Source organism: Periophthalmus magnuspinnatus, chromosome 9 (genome assembly GCF_009829125.3).
Source record: "Periophthalmus magnuspinnatus isolate fPerMag1 chromosome 9, fPerMag1.2.pri, whole genome shotgun sequence".
In the NCBI taxonomy this organism is placed as follows: Eukaryota; Metazoa; Chordata; class Actinopteri; order Gobiiformes; family Gobiidae; genus Periophthalmus; species Periophthalmus magnuspinnatus.
The window spans coordinates 33,196,862-33,217,299 of NC_047134.1; the positions used below are offsets into that span (position 1 = coordinate 33,196,862).

The following is a 20,438-nucleotide window of genomic DNA, read 5'->3' on the forward strand; positions in this document are numbered from 1 at the left end:
AAAAAAACGACAACAGTGAAAGTATAGCTATAATCCTACACTGAACTTGAAAATAAAACAGAGTAAGAGTTGTGGTATTACATCTGGCCATTTCTATAATAAAATGTGCTCCTCCTCAGTGTTGATTAAGACAGAGAGAGGGAGAGATTTTGTTTCAAGAACCAGATAATGTGTATTTATTTACATTTGGGAAAAAATTATTAGTGCTGTTTCTTAATTTTAAAAAAGGGGAAAAACTGAATTAATTATTATTATTATTATTATTATTATTATTATTATTATTATTATTATTATTATTTAATTTGTATGCCAATGTATTTTTTTCAATTTCTTTATTATTATTATTACTTTTTATATTATTTATTCATTCATTCATTTTTTTATTTTTATTTTTTGTCTTATTTATTTCCCATGCTTTCCTTTACTGCTTGTGTGAAACTCTTTGAATCCCTTGAAGGACCAGCTGTGTCTCGTTCAGAGGAGGGGGTGAACGTGGGTAGAGAGGGGAAGGGGTCTTTGCTGGGACGGGCCCCGAGGCAGTGCTGGGGGCCCCGGATCTCCCAGGACCCAAACTCATTCTACCAGGCCCCACTGTTCAAATACACACCTTTAGCCTTTTTCCACTTCATTTCGGGGATAATATTTTCTCACAAGAAATACTTTGACAGGTCACTTGTTGACTTTGTATAATTAAAGTGCATATGACAGGTCAGACTCCTCATTTCATAGTTGTATATTTATATTTAAGATGTCTGTGTAATTCATTCTATTTAAGATTAAACTAAAAATCTGAACTTTTCTGTGTAATTTTGGTGACGTTTATAAATTTACTTCCTGCTTGGACATGGGGGTTCTGGGTTTGATTCCGTGTGGAGTTTGCACGTTTCTTCCTGTGTCTGGGTGTATTTTCTTCGGACTTTTCCCCATCGAACACAAACATACACCATACGTCAAATCCTCCAGCAAAGGTAGTCCTGAGCACACGATCTTAACATCTGTATCTAGGTTCCTGAGCGCTGCACTGTGGCGCTCACTGCTCCTGAAGAGATGGCCCAGTGGCACTGAAGGATGGGTTAAATGCAGAGGACGAATTTCCCCACGGGGACAATAAAGTGCACCTTAACCTTAACCTCCTGAGACCCGAGCTCCTGCAGGACTTTATTTGCAAAAACTATTAAGAGCTTGAACACAGACGTTTTGTGTAAAAAACGAGAAAACAAAAATGAGAAACAATTGTGCCTCATTTGTGCTGCTGACAGGTGCAGGAAGACGTATGCCTTTAAATAAAAAATAAATAAATAAATAAATAAAATAAAAATATTAAAATACAATAAAAAAATAAATAAATAAATAAATAAATAAATAAAATAAAAAATATTAAAATACATTAAATAAAAAATAAAAACAAAAAAAATAAAAATAAATAAAATAAAATATTAAAATACAATAAATAAAAAAATAAAAACAAAATAAATAAATAAATAAATACAATAAAATAAAATAAAAATATTAAAATACAATAAATAAATAAAAATAAATAATTAAATAAAATAAAATATTAAAATACAATAAATAAAAAATAAAAACAAAAAATAAATAATAAATAAATAAATAAAATAAAATAAAAATATTAAAATACAATAAATAAAAAAATAAAAATAAATAAATACATATTCCAAACTCTTAGAAATATATATATAAAAAATGAACATGTTCTTGTTGCTGTTCTTTTAAAAATTTGCACTGTGGCCTGAACAACCCAAAATGTGTTGTCCACAGATGAGGACACCAGGTCTCAGCAGGTTAAAATTACACATCAACACCTTTATTGTCAGAAATGAATGTTTAAACTGTGTGTAAATTGTCTCAGCATTTTGAAGAGAGTTTTGGGGTTTTTTGATGACAGTGGTAGAGGTTTTCTGTTTTAGAACCTAGCGCTACTTCCTTTATTTTGCTGCCTTTCTTTTGGTGCTATGAAAACCTGTTATGTGCACTTTTAATAAGGATTAGGCATAAACTCGACTTGAGGAACACAATTATTTCCTCATTAAACCTTCCCTCAGTCAACGTTCAGCCAATTACAGCGTGTTACCTCTGTCTCAACCAATCACATCCTCAAGTTATTTATTTAAACTAACTTTTGTTGTTTCAGTTTTAAATGGCGGTGTAAGTTTTCTGGTTCAGCGTCTGGCACCAGTTTGTCAGAGATGTCATTACTTTGTCTGGAATGTTTTTTGGGTTTTTTTATTTTCATGGAGACAAGGAGATGAAAACACCAAGCAAACATACAGGTAAGATCTGTGGAGAGATGTCAACAGCTTAACACAATAATACTGCCATGGAGACAAGCAGGTAACGAACACTCCAGCATTAAAACACATTCCTCCTCAGTCTTTCCATTTAAATCCAACCCACAGCCTAACCACTCTGCCAATCCGAGAGATCAGGGAGTCTAACCCACAACCTCCCCTGGGGTTTAGTACATGAGACGCGTGGGCGGAGGGGGGTACGTGTAATTACACTGACACTGGTACATGGGTAATAGCAGGGGGCAGGTTGTTAATAGGGTCCTGGTACGGAGATAGGCCTCGGCGGACGCTACACGCTCTGCAGACCAAGCGTACAGTCTCCTCCAGTCGACTCATTACAAACGCGTCGTGATTAGGAACTGCTAAATGATCTAGTCGAGAGGATGAAGCGGTTTGATCTTAAAGTGCGTATGACAGACAGGACTGGACGACTCATTTCACTAAAACAAAGCTAACACAACTGCAGGCTTTGATAAAAATCTTGACTAGTTTTTTTAATTTTTGCTGAAGTTTGTCATTTTACTTCCTGGTTGGGCGCAGGCGACACACGTGACATTCGCTGAGGTAATTCTGACATCTTAAAGGAACTGTATGTCACAAAAATAACCTCAGTGTATCTCTATATATGAGGTAAACACGATCAAATCAAATATGGCTTTTACTAATAACAATTCTAATGCTGATTTATTCTTAACTGTCAAAACATTGGACATGATGGACAAGTTTAAGTTATATTTTTGTGTTTTGGACAATTATCCAATCAGAAAGAACAATGAGCCTCACATGAGTGTCTCTTATAGGTTGCCAGGTTCAATGCTGAAATCTAGTTGGTTTAACCCTCTGATGCATGAATTATAAAGACCTGATCAAGATTTTTTTTTTTCTGAAGTGTTTTTATTCTTCTCAGAACGTGAAACAACATTGTGAACTGCCTGTAAAAATGAATTAACTTGTGTTCTATTGTAAATACACAAACATATGTTTCTTTTTGTGCTTTGAAAAACATTTCAACAATTTTTTGGGAAATGTCAACACTGTTTAGGTGCAATGTTTAGGCCTGAATAAGAAAACCAGAAGAAATTTACTTGCAGTTACACCGACTGACCACTGAATTAACCTCAATGGAGTGTGGCAGCAGAGAGCACTCCAGAGTCTGATGTGCAGCTTCACCATTTAAACCAACGCATTAAAGACAAAGTTGTGTTTTAGTAGCTCCACTGCAGTGACCGCTGTGCACCAGAGGGTTAAACTTAAAATGCTTCTCTCTGATCTGAATGGTCACTACTTAAACCCCAGCACCTGCAGTCAATCATGAATCAGTGCTAGTGCAGCCTGTGCAGCTCAGTGAGTGATTTGTGGAGGTTCTGATCTTTCACATGACGCCTGTCCATACACTGAGAATGACAAAAACTTGCACGTGTCCTCCATCTACAGAAGGCTCTGGCAACGCAGGTTTAGCTGTGATCGTAAAACCTTTTTTAAACTGTAACAGCGTGGGACACATACATTTCCTTTTATAGAAAATGACACTTTAACTTTGATAAATACATTTAAACAGAAAAATACCTTCCTTGAGCATAAGCTGGTCCTGCATTTTGAATGGAATTTTCAGCGCTACTTCCTGCACTTTTTCTCTACTCTTCTTCACAAACAGCCACGTAAATGATGTAAAACTAAAACTGTCCCTTCTCTGTGCCATATATTCACTGCCCCCTCTGTACAACTCGAACAAAGGAAAACTTACAGCATTTCAAAAACACACGTGACAATAAATAATATAACTCTAAATGTCTTTGTCGGGCTAGCTTGAGCGACAGATGTTAGCTTAATGCACTGTGCTAAAACATGTAGCACTTGTGTTCCGGGGCGGGTTGGGGGACACCAGTTGAGTGACGCCATCTTGAAAAGTTTCTCGTACATCTCGGTCCCGTGGAGAGTTTGAGGTTGCCGTGACGATGAGTTTGGGTGATGTTCCGCAGCTGTTCGGCCGGGTGGAGACGGGGATAATGGCGTCGGAAGTGTGTGGAGGAGATGGTGGAAAAGAGTGTTGTGAATAATTGACAGTGGAGCATATGCGAGGCCTGTCAGTCCGCACGTATCACTCCTCACTGATGGGGGGAAGTCAGGGCGGCCATTTTGAAAGACAACGTGTGACAAAGAAGGAAAGTTTCATGTTTTTTTTTTTGTGGTGGTTGCAAACTCCAAGCTGCAGCGAGATTAAAGGAACTGTGTGGAAGATTGTGATTTAAAATTTCGTAACATGATTCGTGCCCTCAATTCATGGTTTTCATCTTCCTGTTTTACGCAACATTTAAGGACGTTTTCTCACTCAAAACATACAGAATTTTGTTATCACTATGGCAACTATCCACATTTTTCATCATTGTGAACTCACAGATATGTACGATGTCTGACTGTCGCTCGCCTCACAACAAAAAGAGTGTAGGTTCAACTCCTGGGCAATTTTGAACCTTTCTGTGCAGAGTTTGCATGTTCTTCTAGTGTCTGTCTGGAGTTTGCATATTCTTCTAGTGTAAACTGTGTTTGGCTGGAGTTTGCATAGTTTGCATGTTCTTCCTGTGTTTGGCTGGAGTTTGCATGTTCTTCCTATGTTTGTTTGGAGTTTGCATGTTCTTCCTGTGTTTGTCTGGAGTTTGCATGTTCTTCCTATGTTTGTCTGGAGTTTGCATGTTCTTTCTGTGTTTGTCTGGAGTTTGCATGTTCTTCCTGTGTCTGTCTGGAGTTTGCATGTTCTTACTATGTTTGTCTGGAGTTTGCATGTTCTTCCTGTGTCTGTCTGGAGTTTGCATGTTCTTCCTATGTTTGTCTGGAGTTTGCATGTTCTTCCTATGTTTGTCTGGAGTTTGCATGTTCTTCCTGTGTGTGTCTGGAGTTTGAATGTTCTTTCTGTGTTTGTCTGGAATTTGCATGTTCTTCCTGTGTCTGTCTGGAGTTTGCATGTTCTTTCTGTGTTTGCATGTTCTTCCTGTGTTTGTCTGGAGTTTGCATGTTCTTCCTATGTTTGTCTGGAGTTTGCATGTTCTTCCTGTGTTTGTCTGGAATTTCCATGTTCTTCTTGTGTTTGTCTGGAATTTCCATGTTCTTCCTGGGTTTGTCTGGAATTTCCATGTTTTTGCTGTGTCTGTCTGGAGTTTGCATGTTCTTCCTATGTTTGTCTGGAGTTTGCATGTTCTTCCTGTGTTTGTCCGGAGTTTGCATGTTCTTCCTGTTTCTGTCTGGAGTTTGCATGTTCTTACTGTGTTTGTCTGGAGTTTGCATGTTCTTCCTGTGTGTGTCTGGAATTTGCATGTTCTTCCTGTGTCTGTCTGGAGTTTGCATGTTCTTACTATGTTTGTCTGGAATTTCCATGTTCTTCCTGTGTCTGTGTGGAGTTTGCTTGTTCTTCCTGTGTCTGTGTGGAGTTTGTATGTTCTTTCTGTGTTTGTCTGGAGTTTGCATGTTCTTTCTGTGTTTGTCTGGAGTTTGAATGTTCTTCCTGTGTCTGTCTGGAGTTTGCATGTTCTTCCTGTGTCTGTCTGGAGTTTGCATGTTCTTCCTATGTTTGTCTGGAGTTTGCATGTTCTTTCTGTGTTTGTGTGGAGTTTGTATGTTCTTCCTATGTTTGTCTGGAGTTTGCATGTTCTTCCTGTGTTTGTCTGGAATTTCCATGTTCTTCCTGTGTTTGTCTGGAATTTCCATGTTCTTCCTGTGTCTGTGTGGAGTTTGCATGTTCTTCCTGTGTCTGTCTGAGTTTGCATGTTCTTCCTGTGTCTGTCTGGAGTTTGCATGTTCTTCCTGTGTCTGTGTGGAGTTTGCATGTTCTCCCATTAACCCAAAACATGTAAAATAAGTACAAACAAACAAATACACGTTAACATTCAAAAAAGCACTATGTTTCAGACCGGTACTGCAATAAGGAAACTTGCCTGAAGGTTTTAGTGTGCAGATCAAATTAGCACCGTTGTCATAGCGATTAACACGTCAAAACAAAACATTAACTCGTCCAAAGTCTTCAAAATGTCACAGAGAACCAGCCGTCGAAACCCCACGGCAAACCGGGGCCATCGAATTTACTGTGGAGGACTTTTGCAGCCAACTTTCCCCACGTCAAAGCGCCCGACGAGAGAGCGGCAGTGTAAGTGAGGAGCTGAATAATTGACAGCAGAGCATATGTGAGGCCTGTGAGTCGCACTGGGCACAGAGCACTCCACAGAGCACTCCACAGAGCACTCCACAGAGCACTCCACAGAGCACTCCACAGAGCACTCCACAGAGCACTCCACAGAGCACTCCACAGCGCCCCCTGACACCGCAACAACACAACTCGTCTCAATAAGTTACATACCAGATCGTTTGAAGACATAAAGCCCGGTGCTCCCGCTTTAGACAAAAGAAAAGAAGGATATCGTTAAGTCTGACAGGAGGAAGTTGTCGAGGGTTTACTGTTTTTTTTGGCAGATCGACCTCCCTTTTACTCCCCTTGCTAAGTCGCTCCCCCTTCAGAGCGCTATCACAACACAATAAAATGGCATGCGTCACGTTTTGTGTCGTGTTTTTTGTATATTTATGGAGAATTGTGGCGTGGGAGCGTGCTTTACAGTCATGGCAAAACTCCATTCTGGTCTCTCAGAGTTGTGAAAAGCACTTATAAATTCATCATGGTGAAGGATTAGGATGCTCGGAATGCATATGGTAAGTGCGGAATAACTTTGGGACCACAGCTTAAAGTGAAGTACTTCTGTTTTTCAGGTTTTCAAAGCAGTAAAAAATCAGGTACAGCGCCTTTAACTATTCAGTGACATCAGCTCCAGTCGTATCCTCGCACAACTCTGATCAATAAACATGTGCTCAAATATTCCGGGACATCTCCAAAGCCTGCTCGCCCGGTGCACGTCTTTAAGTCGACGTTAGCTAGCTCCGTCTGTGTGCTAATCCATAAAACATCTTCCAGCCCCGCGGAGCAGATGGGCGCAAGCAGCCGCCCCGGGACACGGCCATGTTTAAATATTGACGAGCGGTTAGCATTAGCATTAGCTCCGTATACCTGCGGACGCGATGATGCCGAGGTAATAGCAATTATGTAAGCGGGCACGGTGAGCTAAGATAAGGCTTTTCAAATGGAATCAAAGGGGTTTTCTCTTTCTAATGCCTGTTAAAGGTTTATTCTTGCTCATTATATATATCTCATAAATATATCTTTTGGTATGTGGAAGTTTGGAAATGAACAGACCTGAGAATGTGCTGTTTTACCTCAGATACTCCTCAATGTACTGCACATATTCTACTCATTTTGGCTCCTCGACAAGGGTGGTAGTTTTGTCCAGTTGTATGAGATCTCCACACGTCATTTCTGCTATTTTAACACAGGCTGGTTTTAGGGTTTCTCCGACGTTATGTGTTTTTTGGTCTTCAGTACGAGGGGGGAGCACACACTATATTGGTTTGCTTTTGGTCACTTCCAGCCCAACCAAAACTTTCCCTTATATTCTGGGGTTTATGTGATGATGTCAGTTTTTTTCTCCCTGGGTTTCCTGTTGTCTCAGCTGCTTAGTGTCCCAGTGTCACTTTCCTTGCTACGTTTCATACTTTCATTTGCCAGTTTTTTGCCACTTTTGCACTCAATCTGGATTTGGTTCAAAGCTCCAATGAAACCAAACGCTAAAAAACAGTTTTGATGTTTTTCTTGTTTACTTTTTGACGTCTACCTGTCCAGTCCTGTCTCTAGCGTTTGGCCAGTGTCTCTGGCGACCCCTGGGTTGGGAAAGGTATTAAAGGAACTGTATGGAACCTGCACTTTTACTGGTTTAAAAAAAGTATTACATCACAACTCTACCTGGCTTAAGATAAGATGAGCCTTTAATGTTTCCTTTGTAGAGAAATTCTTGTTTGACGAGCAGTGAAAGTAAAAGCACAAAAGAACTGACCAGATTCCATACAGTACAAACTGTCGACCAATTCTCAATACAATACGTCAACTCCTTACAAGTATAATGCTCCCTACAATGGAAACATAGCCACACTGGACTAGACTGGACTGGACAACTCTCAGTGTGTTGAGGGCTCATGTCTCCAGGTGCTGGGTCCTGTACTAATGTAAATAAACTTCTCCTGTGTTAGAACTCCAGCATCACGGCTCTTTTCTTGAATTTAAACTATAACGAGTGTCCTAACCTGCTTATAGACACATTTTTTTCAGTATATGGACAGGCCACGCCTCATGTGAAAGCTCAGAATTTTCACACTTCACTCAGTGACCAGTGAGCTGCACGGCCATGATAGATTTTCTAACCTGAGTTCTGAAATGTTATGCAAATCAAAAGTCAGAAAATGTACCTTAAATCTACATGCTTTGAGGTGTAGTCAGACCAATTTTGAAATAATGAACGTCATCACTTAATACAAATGATCAGGTTAAAGTCACTGTACCTGATTTTTACTGTCTTAAAAACGTGAAAAACAGATCTAGTACATTCTAAAGAGTTTGCGTTGGTCCCAAGTTATTCCTCACGTATCTTAACCATTCCAAAACATCCTAATTTGTTACCAGAATGAGTTTATAAGCACTTTTCACAACTCAGCATTATAATTAGACGCAGACAGTAAACAGCAGACACAATACCCAAGTATGACTCAATCCTCCCATAGGAATGCCCCTCAAGAGTTCTGTTCTATCTCCACATATCTCCCCCTCCCTCCAGTTATTTTATGTGTTGCAGTGTTATTATGAAAACACCAGGTGAGACAAGCCCGTAGTCACTTAACCTCGCGCCAGGGGGAACGTGGGGGTGAGGGTGTAGGAAGGGGGAGGGGCTAATGGAAGGGCAGAGCAGCCGCAGCAGATGTCCCCTGTTTAAGGCCCTGGCGTAGCAGCTGTCAGCACAGATGAGGCCTACGACAAAAGCTCCCAGTTCAAGTGCGGACACTCTCCCATTCCTCCACATCAGGAGCACGGATAAGACTGTTCTATCAGGATACACCATGAAGAACTCTGCTCTCTTCATCACTGGGAACCAAGTACTCGTAAAGAGACAGGGTCAGTGCAAAGTGATTTTAGCCGTAGGATCTGGGAATCCAAAGTGTCGGGGTCTGATTGAGAATTAGACCCTTTTTCATAAATATAACTGACACAAATATTTGATTATTTAATGATTACCTCAGGTACAGATCAGAAACATTCATTCTTACTTTGAATGGAGTTGAATCTCCACTGATCCATGCATGGAGACAAACAGGTGAAAAGTTACATGGTGCACCTTTAAATAAAACAGTATCCATTATTCCATCAAACGCCTGAATATTTAAAATGTAGAAACAAGATATGTAATCATTATTAATAATGATTAAATAATTAAAAGTAAAATAAAAGGCAAGATTTTTATTTTTAATGAAACAACTGGTCCAAAGTCTAACACAGAAACATTTGCCTGATTCTCTCTCTCCTTCTTCTGAGGAGGTCAGAATTTTACATCCTCATATGCAATTTTGAATCTGCTGCACATCTCATGATGTGTCTGTGACTTTCAGCTGCTCTCTCGCTGTAACCACAAAAAATCACCACGGCAACAGCCAATAAAACAGAGCATCAGGGGCAGACGGGCTGAGAGACACAGAGGAGCAAGATACAAACAGTGGAAATAATTTAAATACGACAATATGACTCACTTCTACAAAGTTGTAAAGTTTCACTGGATAAAGTTATCCATATTATCATTAGATAATATTGTCCATTGTCCTCCATAAATAATGGCCCATAATGGCCCCCAGTTCACAAACGAGCACTATTAATAAAGGGTTGAAGGGTTTTCTAAAAAATAAAATGGCGACAGTAGTTCCTCACATGTGTCTGTTTCCGTCCACTCAGCGAGGAGCTGCTGCTACAGTAAACACCATTCTACTTCCTGTGTAGTTTATCACCAGCCTTCTGTGCATTTATCTGAACTATTGCATCACATTTCACAAATAAAAACACAATTTTGGCTTGCATCAAGTTGACTTGCAGAGGTGCAACACTCATATTTGAAACATTTTAGATTCTCAAAGTGAGTCGTTTTACTGCAGACAGGAAACAGCTCAGGCGAGGTGAACTCACTACAGTCGCTCCATTGACATATTCTGCTGCCGTTCAGGCTCAGAGGGTCGTAAGATTTAAAATCTCATCCAATTCTCTTCATTTCTGTGGTGTGTGTTTTTTGCCGCATGTTAAAAAATCGTGTAAGACTGAAGAATCCAGTAGTGTGTGGCGGAGTTAACCTGTTGGCTCCAGGTCTGATTAAAGTTAACAGGACACATCAGATCTGGGCCAGACTGAGGTAAACTCCTTTTGGAAGATACTAACCCCACAAATGGGCCGGGACGGTTCACTTAAAACAATGAAAACACTTTTGAACTGTACTGATCTGCTCCAAAGTGAATCGATGCCAGTGCCTTCATTATTCCTGAGTAGCAAACATCTGAATATTGTGCGTTTTATCAGATCTAATTGTTATTTCGCACAGATGTGTTTATGCCCATTATGACGCTCACTGAACTGTCTGACTGACTGGGACAAGAACACATTTTCCCTTTGTTTTGGTCCGGAGAGACCAGCCCAGTGCGTGTGGAATATGTTCCGGAGACAAGCTTGTTTTTCAGGTCAGAAGAAGCACTCAAGCTGCCCACCCAGGACCAAGGACCGGAGCTGTGGAGCAGGGAACATGGAGGGAGCCGGCCCGGGGCAGATGGGGCGCGCTTTGGGCCCGTGGCGGAAGCAGGTGGCCAGGGCGCCGGGACCGTCAGTGGCGAGGTGAATAATTTAAAAGTGCGGTGCCTAGAAAAGCCGCAGCTGTCGCACATCCTCTTAAAGGGATGGCGCAGATGTGGAGAGGGCCCGCAGCGCATCACTGTTTAATGGGCCGGCAGTCAGGAGGTAATTAGACCAGGAACGTTGGAAACACAGAGGCAGGACTGACCAATCAGAGAGCAGAGAAAAGTAACCGAGTGAGCAAGCGTCCAATCGAAATACAGGGAACGGGATGCTGAGAACAACTGGCCAATCACAGAGAAGACGGAGTTTAACAAATTCAAAGCTCAAAGAAGACATTTATTTTTCTGATATTTAGAAAACTAGCATATAGATTGATTTTTTGTATTATTTTGCTTGTTTTATTTTTATTATTTAGATTTTATTTTATTTTTATTTTTTTAAAACAGCTTAATAATAGAAAATAATAGAAAAAGGTCCTTTGTCCTTTGACTTGAAGCAGTGGTTTGTGAGACTTTTATGAAAATAGACGAGATATTCTATTTCCTTTATATCGGCCATTTGATCAATTAACTTAAAAAAAAACAACTACTAAATTCACATATTTCACAATTTCAAAAAGTTTTGGCAAAATATTCAAAACATTCATGTGATTTGTTCGATAATGACGTATATGGTCAAGTGTTTTATGTTTTTTTTTTTTAAGTCTTTCTTTAAAACCAGGCTAAAATTTTAAAGTGATTCATTCAGTATTTATCCAGTATTTATTTTTAAACTCCATTTTCTAATTATTGTGATTTCCATAAAATATTGTTAAACATTTGGTTTACACACACACATTTTTTAAAATTTGAGTGAAAAAAAAATCCTCTGAACTGCTCCTAACAGATTTTATGCACAAAAAGACACATTTGCAAACATTAAACTGTGCTTTATCTTTATCATGACAAAAACTAATTTTATAACAGCTGTATTAACCAATCAAAAGTCATTTTATAAAATACTTTCCACAAAAAGTCCCATGGCTTTAAAAACAGCTCTTGCGTTGGACAGAGGATTATCCCCAGGTGCACAGGTCCATGTTAAATCTCTTTATGGGGCTGGGGGCTGCGTTCATACATTTTTGATTGGATTGGAGCAGGACAGTCAAATCTGTTTGGCTTTGGGATTAAAGGAGCTGGGGATGTCAACACATGTTTCTGTTGAATTCATAATGTGTCTTTATTATGTTTTTACAAGAAATCATTTAAATTTTTTTTGTCAGGATGTTATTGGGCCCAAACTGCACTATTCTCTGATCTATGTTTGTGTATCTAACCTGGCATTGTGTTGTGTTTCATTCACACACGTTCAACACGTAAACCCTGTATGTTTAGGCTGAGTTCCTCTCTTAAACAGAAAACGCTCTGTTCCACCTTGTGATGTCATCGTGTGGTAATACAGGAAGTGCTCCACTGTGTTTTTAAACTCCACACAGCTTCATTTGGATCATTTCAGCCCTTGTCAGAGTTGTCATTCTCTACTGAACAAAAGGTAAATGGTAGCTGATAACTTTAAAACGACCTCTTAATTACAGAAACGCTGCATGTCCATGTTATTTATGTTATAATGTGGTGTTTTGGTTCTCAAGAGAATTATCCAATCAGAAAGCAGAATGAGCCTCACATAAGTCTAAGTCGTTTGGGTTACTAGTTTTAATGCTGAAATCCTGTTGGTTTAAATCTAAAAGCAACTGCATCATTAAGCGAGTGAATTTTGGAGGATCTGAGCTTTCACGTGAGGCCTGTCCATACACTGAGGATGAGAAAAACGTGTGTGTGTGTGTGTGTCCTTTATCTGCAGGTTAAGACTCTGGCAACACAGGTTCAGTTGTGATTTATAACGCAGTATTTAGTATACTATATCTCCCCTCCCCGAACCGCCACCTTAACATGGTGGAGGGGTTTGAGCACCCGAATGATCCTGGGAGCTATGTTGTCGGGGGCTTCATGCCCCTGGTAGGGTCACCCATGGCAAACAGGTCCTGGGAGACGGGTCTGACTAAGAGCGGTTCAGAAGCCCCCCATGGAAAGTAAAAGATCAAGGCCAGTTACGTCGCCCGGACTGGCGTTACCGGGGCCCCACCCTGGAGCCAGGCCTGGGGTGGGTGCTCGGCAGCGAGCGCCTGGTGGCCGGGCCTTTCCCCACGGGGCCCGGTCGGGCCCAGCCCGAAGAAACGACGTGGGGCCGTCCTCCCGTGGACCCACCACCTGCGGGAGGAGCCATGAGGGGCGGGTGCGGAGAGATCCGGGTAGCAGTCGAAGGCGGGGACCTCGACGACCGGATCTCCGGACATGGAGACTGGCTCTGGGGACATGGAATGTCACCTCACTGGGGGGGAAGGAGCCTGAGCTTGTGCGGGAGGTTGAGCGTTACCGGCTAGATATAGTCGGCCTCACCTCCACACACAGCTTGGGCTCTGGAACCCAACTTCTTCTAAAAATTATTGCAATAAACCTAAATAAAACTTGATCCTGGTACTTCTTGTTACTTTTACTCTTAACCACATAAACCACATGTGTCAAACTCAAGGCCCGTGGGCCAAATGCGGCCCTCCACATTATTTTATGTGGCCCTCGACAGGGTAAATTAAAAGGTATAATGGTCTTAAAATGTCATGTTATTAGTAGATACGCAGTTACACAGCCATATTTTTACATCAAGGCAAATGTATATGCAGTATTTGTAACGTAATAAAGTAATGTAAAGTAATAAATACAGAGGCAGTTAATTAACAAGCTCAAAAAGTAGTTAGATTTATTTTACATCTGGCCCTTTGAGGGAAGCTTTTTTGCTGATGTGGCCCTCGGTGAAAATGTGTTTGACGCCCCTGACATAAACTAACCCAGATATAAACTCTGGATAAGTGGTACGACGAGGCTGGCTTTGTTAAACCCGGGTGTCTCTGCGCGGCGCCGAGAGGCCAATCGCTTTACATCGCAGAGACGGTTCATTTGAATATTATCGACAGGCTTAAACCACGACAAATGCGCTTAAGCCATTACAAATATATAACACAGTGTCATGGACTGAACAAACGCAAAGGTTAATCATTACATTACTAACCCATGAGTGAAATATTGATTAGAACTATTTTACGAATAGTTCATCGCTGCCCTAAAACACACGCCAAGGACAACAGCATTATGTGTGAGCTTCATAAATAATGCACTTTATCCGCGAATTCTGCAGAAAACAGGCGACACATGGATTTTTGAAGAAGCACAGATTTTTTTCTATTTAAATTTGTCTATAAATAAAGGCTTGGTTTACAGTTTGTAGCTATTTCACACATTATGGATCATGCCAAAATTTCACCGTTATAGCTAAATGAGACGTACTGCAAATCACGCTAAAGGAACATTCATTTTTTACATTAAGAAAATATAAATATTTACAATTACTGCGGGAAAAAAAAACAAAAAACTGTCAAATTGCAATATTTCTAGTATCGTTCTTACTCGACAGTGCACACTTATGATTCACAGGCCTAACTGACAGAAAATATACTAACACTAAATCTTTATGCTGTTTAGAGGAGATTATACGCTGTGCATCTGAAACTTAAAGTAACATTGTGTAACTTTCTGCAGGTGGCACCTTACCTGCGTGATTCTCTGGAAATAGAGGGTTGAAACCTTTGGAACATTCTCCATATACTGTGGAATATTATAGCCAAAGGGACAACATTTCCACGGAAACAAGCAGGCAAAGGCCCTCGTCCAGACCGAGTAAGAGTCAGGTTTTGTCACAGTAGAATTCAAGCTCGCTCAGTCTTTTTCAGTTTTTCAGTGCGATGAACACAACCAAATTTTATAAAAAATTTTAAAAATCAAGTGAACATTACAGGACATACTCAAATGTACAATCCCCCTTGAGATAAAAACTGTTTTGTTTTTTTATATGTACCACAGGACTGGATGAAAAAGGATAAATGCCTGTTTGGCTCATCGTTGCAAGTAAGAAATCTATAACAAAGAAATGGTTGGAACGGGAAGGACCTAACTTGACAATGTGGTGGGAAATTGTATCGGACATTTATCGAATGGAGGAGATGACGGCGTTGGTGAATGACGGGCAAGATTGGTTTGTGTCCTGTTGGGAGAAGTGGGTGGAATATGTCAATCTAGAAATGCCCAATTTTATTCAAGAATATGACAAAATGGAAGATTGTTGTTCATTTTAATTTTACTTTGGGTGGTCGCTCCCTTTTGTTCCTTTTGTGTTGTGTGTTCTGTGTTATGGTGGAAATGACGTGAATGGTTGTTGAGAGTAGAAAAATGTTTATGTTAAAAGTCTTCACCAGTTAAACACTAAAATTCATAAATAAAGAATTAAAAAATAAATACATAAAAAATGTTAAGTCCTTTTTTTTTTTGTATTTAAAACTATTAACTATCAACTGAATTTTCACTTTGACTTCCTGTCCTTTCTGGCAGTACAGACACATATGTTGAAGTACAAATCTAGAAGAAAGTACTCACTGTCCCACTTCGTAGAGGCTGGGTGCAGGACACAGCAGGTAGTCATTACGCACCACACTCGGCTTCTGACCTGGAACAGCAAGAAAAGTCCGTTTTAGGTTCTCTGCATCTGACACTTCAGTGGACACTTTGGTTCTACAGTCCACCAGTAACACGAGGATGAACCTGTTTTATTGGTGTTTGATTTGTGCCATGGTCTTTTACAGTTTTGGAATTGTTTGTTTAAAAGTTTAAAGCTCCACTGTGTGAGTTTTCAGCCAAAAAACAAACAAGCAAAAATGAAGGTTTTATTTGACAGCACTAAAAACTTTTTATGCTTTTATGCTAAACCATATTCCCCAAGTTAAATCCTACAGACAATGGCAATAAACCTTTTTCTGATATTACCTAGTGCTGCTTTAAATAAACCAAAATCGAGGAGAATTAAATCAAAAATGTTCATTTGCGATATATGTTTTTTTAATATATATTATTTTACTTACGTATATATTATTTAATCATTTTATATAATATATTTTTTATTATGAAATCATTATTTTGTCTTTGTAATATTTAACACTATTTAAGAAGTTTCAAATATAGAACGCTCTTGAAAATGTAACAAAAATCACAGCCTTTTTAAAGATATTTATTTCAGAGACGGATTGGATCGATGCAGACGCGCTCCTGGTTTGTCAACTCAATATAGAACTGTTATACAATGTAATAAATATACAAACAAATAAACAAATAAATGAATAGTTTCTAATACGGAATTATATCTTATCTTAAGGCCTAAAATACTAAAATATGATGACAAATTTCCAGATATTTCTATGTTGTTGCAGGATGTGTTTTTAAGAGTAAGATGAGAAAATTGCACTTGAAAATGCAAAAAAACAACAAAAAAACTCAAAAAACAACATTATAATAAAATGAATAAATAGAGAAAACAGTCCTATTTCAGAGACAGCTTGGACTGGTGCAGACCCGAGCTTGTCTGCACGTGGTTCAGAGTTCATTCCCATTATTGATATATGTCTGTGTGAAAAGTGCTCTGGCGGCGCGTCCAACTGCCAACATGGCCGACATCTGCTCCACATACGGGACTTGCGCGTCCGCAATTATAGCCTGCCCCTCTGACGAAAAGGTCCCCCCCCCACCCCACACGCAAGCAACCCAAGACAGGGGAATAAATAGTCCCAAGTGGGCGAATGTGAGTGCGCCCAAACTGAGAAGGACTAGCAACCAGACATCTGCTAACGGCTCCCGTCAAAGCAAGTTTCTCAAATCAAAAAAATAAAAATAAGGAAGTAAATATGTTCGGGTGGGTATTTTTAATGGAGACGAAATGTCAAAAATAAAACTTGAGCGGAGTTGTTGGCAGGAGGAGATGCGAGGATCGGAAAGCAGTGCCAAGTTTTGAAAAAGGGAAAGCGGATCGAACATACTCTGAGTCCAGAATAAGCTCACGCCGTGACATGTAGTCTTCAGGCTGCAGGGGGCGCTGAGGCAAATCTGGTAATGGCATTGTACAGGCATATGGTCCACCGCAGCTATTAGGATTGGGATTTGAGGTTTAAAAAGTTGACATTCTACTACATACTGGTGAGTCCAGACAGAGCGCTCAGTAAATACTAAAATAAGAAATAATTCCGCTCAGATACTCTTATTGTGTTTTTGGGCGAGACACTGCACCCACCTCGCCTGATATGAATGTGGTATGTGAGTATGTGGTATGTGGTTTGCGGTGGTCACAGAGGCCGATGGGGCAGATTGGCATTCTACCCCAGGGCAGATGTGGCTACCACTGTGTGAATGAATATTTGACTACAGCATTTATTTTGAACCAGTGCTGCTGTGGTCAGTCTTTGTTAAGGTCATTTTCACCTGTATTTACTTAAACTATTTACCATCTGTGAGGGTCGTGATCAACAGAGAAGCAAAACAATCATCATTCACAAATAGACACTGGACTACACCTTATGACATCATGCAGTGGTAATCTAGAAAAACTCCTTCACTAGACGGCTAACCTAAGCTGCTAGTATCTTTAGTCAGGCTCAGTCCTCAGAGCCATGGCAGTAGAAAAGCTCTATATAAATGAGAGCATAAGTGTGTTTACTGTGTGAGGATGAGGATGTCAGACTCACTGATGGTTTGTTCGTTGATGATGAAGCTACAGACGACTCCTTCATTGCTCCGACCCAGAGCGAAGCCGTTTCCTCTCAACACCAAGTCAAAGGTTTCTGGAAGAGACAAAAGGTAACTCAATAGACTTAAAGCAAATAATCTTTAGTTTTAGTCTTCAGTTTTAACACTATCACAAATATCAAATGTTTTCTTTAGTGAGACAATACATTTTGTGCATTGTATTTGTTGGAAGTTGTTCAGGGGTATGATTTTCTCTGATTATTTTATTAATTTTATATAAGTTCTCTGTATAATGTTTTACTGCATTTATGTCAAAAATGAAAACTGCACATGGTCAATGGGGTTTTTTTTTGTCCTAAAAAGAAAAATGGCATATTTTGGGAAATATCCTTAATCAGAGTGAAGGCTATTTGGCAAAATATACTATTTATTTTTTTTTGCTTGTTTGTTTCTTACATTTTTGAAGTTGCTTTTCATTGCGTTTGCTCCTCTACAAGTATTTGCGATTTTCAGATTCTACAATGTGATCATGTCATACGCCCTGATAGGGGGAAAGAGACAGTTTTTGCTATTGATTACATTGTGAAAGTGAACCTGTAATCATGTAACTACAACCCTGGGATCAGGTGCATTATGCCAAATTAAACACACCTGTGGGTGCGTGCTACACTGCATATGAGTGACGTGCACACACACACTCACTCCTCTTTCTAACGACTGGGCATAACTAGCCAAGCACCAACGTGTGACTAAGACAGGTCCAGATTCACCATCATTTATAGAACCATTTACATAAACAATCGTTCTATTTATTTTCAGTGAACCTGTGTGACAACAGTTTACCAAATCAGTCTCAGAAAAGGTGAGGTGGCACACACAGGGACACACTATCTGATAAAAGAAGTGATCACAGCAACCACAGTTTCAAATGTATCAGCAGCTTTATTCCAAACATAGAGTGTACTCATAATAAACACACGAGTGACTCCAACGCAGCCCCTAAAACAGTAGAGGAGATGGTGGAGGCAAATTCAGCCTGTAAAACTTGGCAAACATAGAGGACATCCATCCAGCAACATGATACACCTCCTCCAAGGGAGCACCTCTGAACAGAGCCCAAATACAGCCATGCTACGAGTAGAGTAGGCAACCACTTTATGTGGGGTAGGCTTCCCTGCATGACTATAAGCCAAAGCAATGAGATCAACTACACAGTGGGCCAGCCGCTGTTTTATAACAAGCCTGTCCAATGTGGATGTGCCTTAGCTCACAAAATGGTTGTCCACTGAGCAAAACTAGCTGGTACGAGCTACATAAGCCCTCAGAGCCCTCACAGGGCACATGGAGTGCAGCCTCTCAGCGTCTTCAGGCGAGTGTCGAGAAGGACAGGACTGCAAAACCAAAGGCTTAGTCACATAGTTCCTTGGCAACACCTTGGGCAAGAGATGAATCACTCCCTCTCATCCCCAAAACGCAGGCGCCCTGCTCCAACGGACAGAGCGGCAAGCTCCCCTATTTGCTTAACTGATGATATGGCAAGCAAAAATGAATTTTCAAAGTGAGAAGCCACAGGTCTTGGCCAAACAAAGGCTCAAAAGGAGACAGGCAAAGCACCCTGAGGACCACCTGCAGATCCCAGGACCAAGCTACATCTTGCTGGGCACACCCTTCCACCCAGGGGCCTGGTCCAGCCCATGCTCAGCAGCATCGTGTAGCACAATTGGGAGATAAAACATACACACTATAATATAATAATATAACAATGTAGAAAATACAAGCACTAAGGAAAACAAACCTCAGCAGAGAGCAATACCTCTCCAAGTCAGGACAGTGAACGCGTGCTCTCAATGGCACTACAAGCAGAGCAATGTTAGCAGAACAATACATAAGCCATCTGTATCGCAAAAGCTCACAGCGGCAAACAGGAGCAAAAACACTCAACTAACTGTAGTAGAATTTTAACAGAAAGACAGAGGGCGCTATGGAGCACTATGTGTGTGCACGTGTGCCATTCATATGCGGTGTAGCACGCACCCACAGGTACATCTGCTCCTGACCCGAGGGCTGCAGTTACATATTCACTGAAATGTATTTTAACAAAATGTATTTGAACTGCCCCAGATCTGTATTAAATATTATTGGCGTATAGAATATTGTGATGTCATCTGCACTCTAGTAATATTGGTGTTACTGTTTCCTTTTATTCACTACATTCAAATAAAATGACTAAATACTTTTTCATTTCATTTTTAAAACCGCAGCATTTCATGTTCATGATTTTCATGTTGCTGTACTGAATGTAAACCTGAAATATGAAAGAGGACTGTAAACTTACGATTCACACAGACACTGGACGGCTCCACACTCAGGATCTCAGTACACGACCGCTTCAAAATCTACACAAAATAATAATAATAATAAATAAATAAATCATACAGGTAGTGATAACATTAAAGGACAGATATTACACTTTTCTCTGATCAATGTTCTAATGTTGTTTTCTCATCACAAATAGACCTGGAATTGAATTTAGTTTGTTTCATGTTTGTGCCTTGTGCTAATGTGTTTTTAAACTCCATACACCTTCATTAGAATAATTTGGCTAATTTCAGCGCTGGAATTACTCATCTCTACTGAACTAAAAGTAAAAGGATGATGCAGACAGACTAATAAAGCAGATTAATCAAACGTGTTTAGCAAAACTAATATTGACATTTTAGTCAATAACCAAAA

At 40.0% G+C, this 20,438-nt stretch overlaps 1 protein-coding gene across 1 annotated transcript in view; it reads right to left on the bottom strand.

Annotated features, from left to right (window-relative positions):
* The window catches only part of antxr2a (ANTXR cell adhesion molecule 2a), a 114,072-nt gene that overhangs the window by 69,272 nt on the left and 24,362 nt on the right, over nt 1-20,438 (bottom strand). The window contains exons 8-10 of the mRNA XM_033972615.2: nt 20,041-20,101; nt 17,705-17,800; nt 15,573-15,642 (exon numbers count right to left, since the gene is read on the bottom strand). Coding sequence (XP_033828506.1) covers nt 15,573-15,642; nt 17,705-17,800; nt 20,041-20,101 — 227 coding nt within the window. The remainder of the gene's footprint in view (nt 1-15,572; nt 15,643-17,704; nt 17,801-20,040; nt 20,102-20,438) is intronic.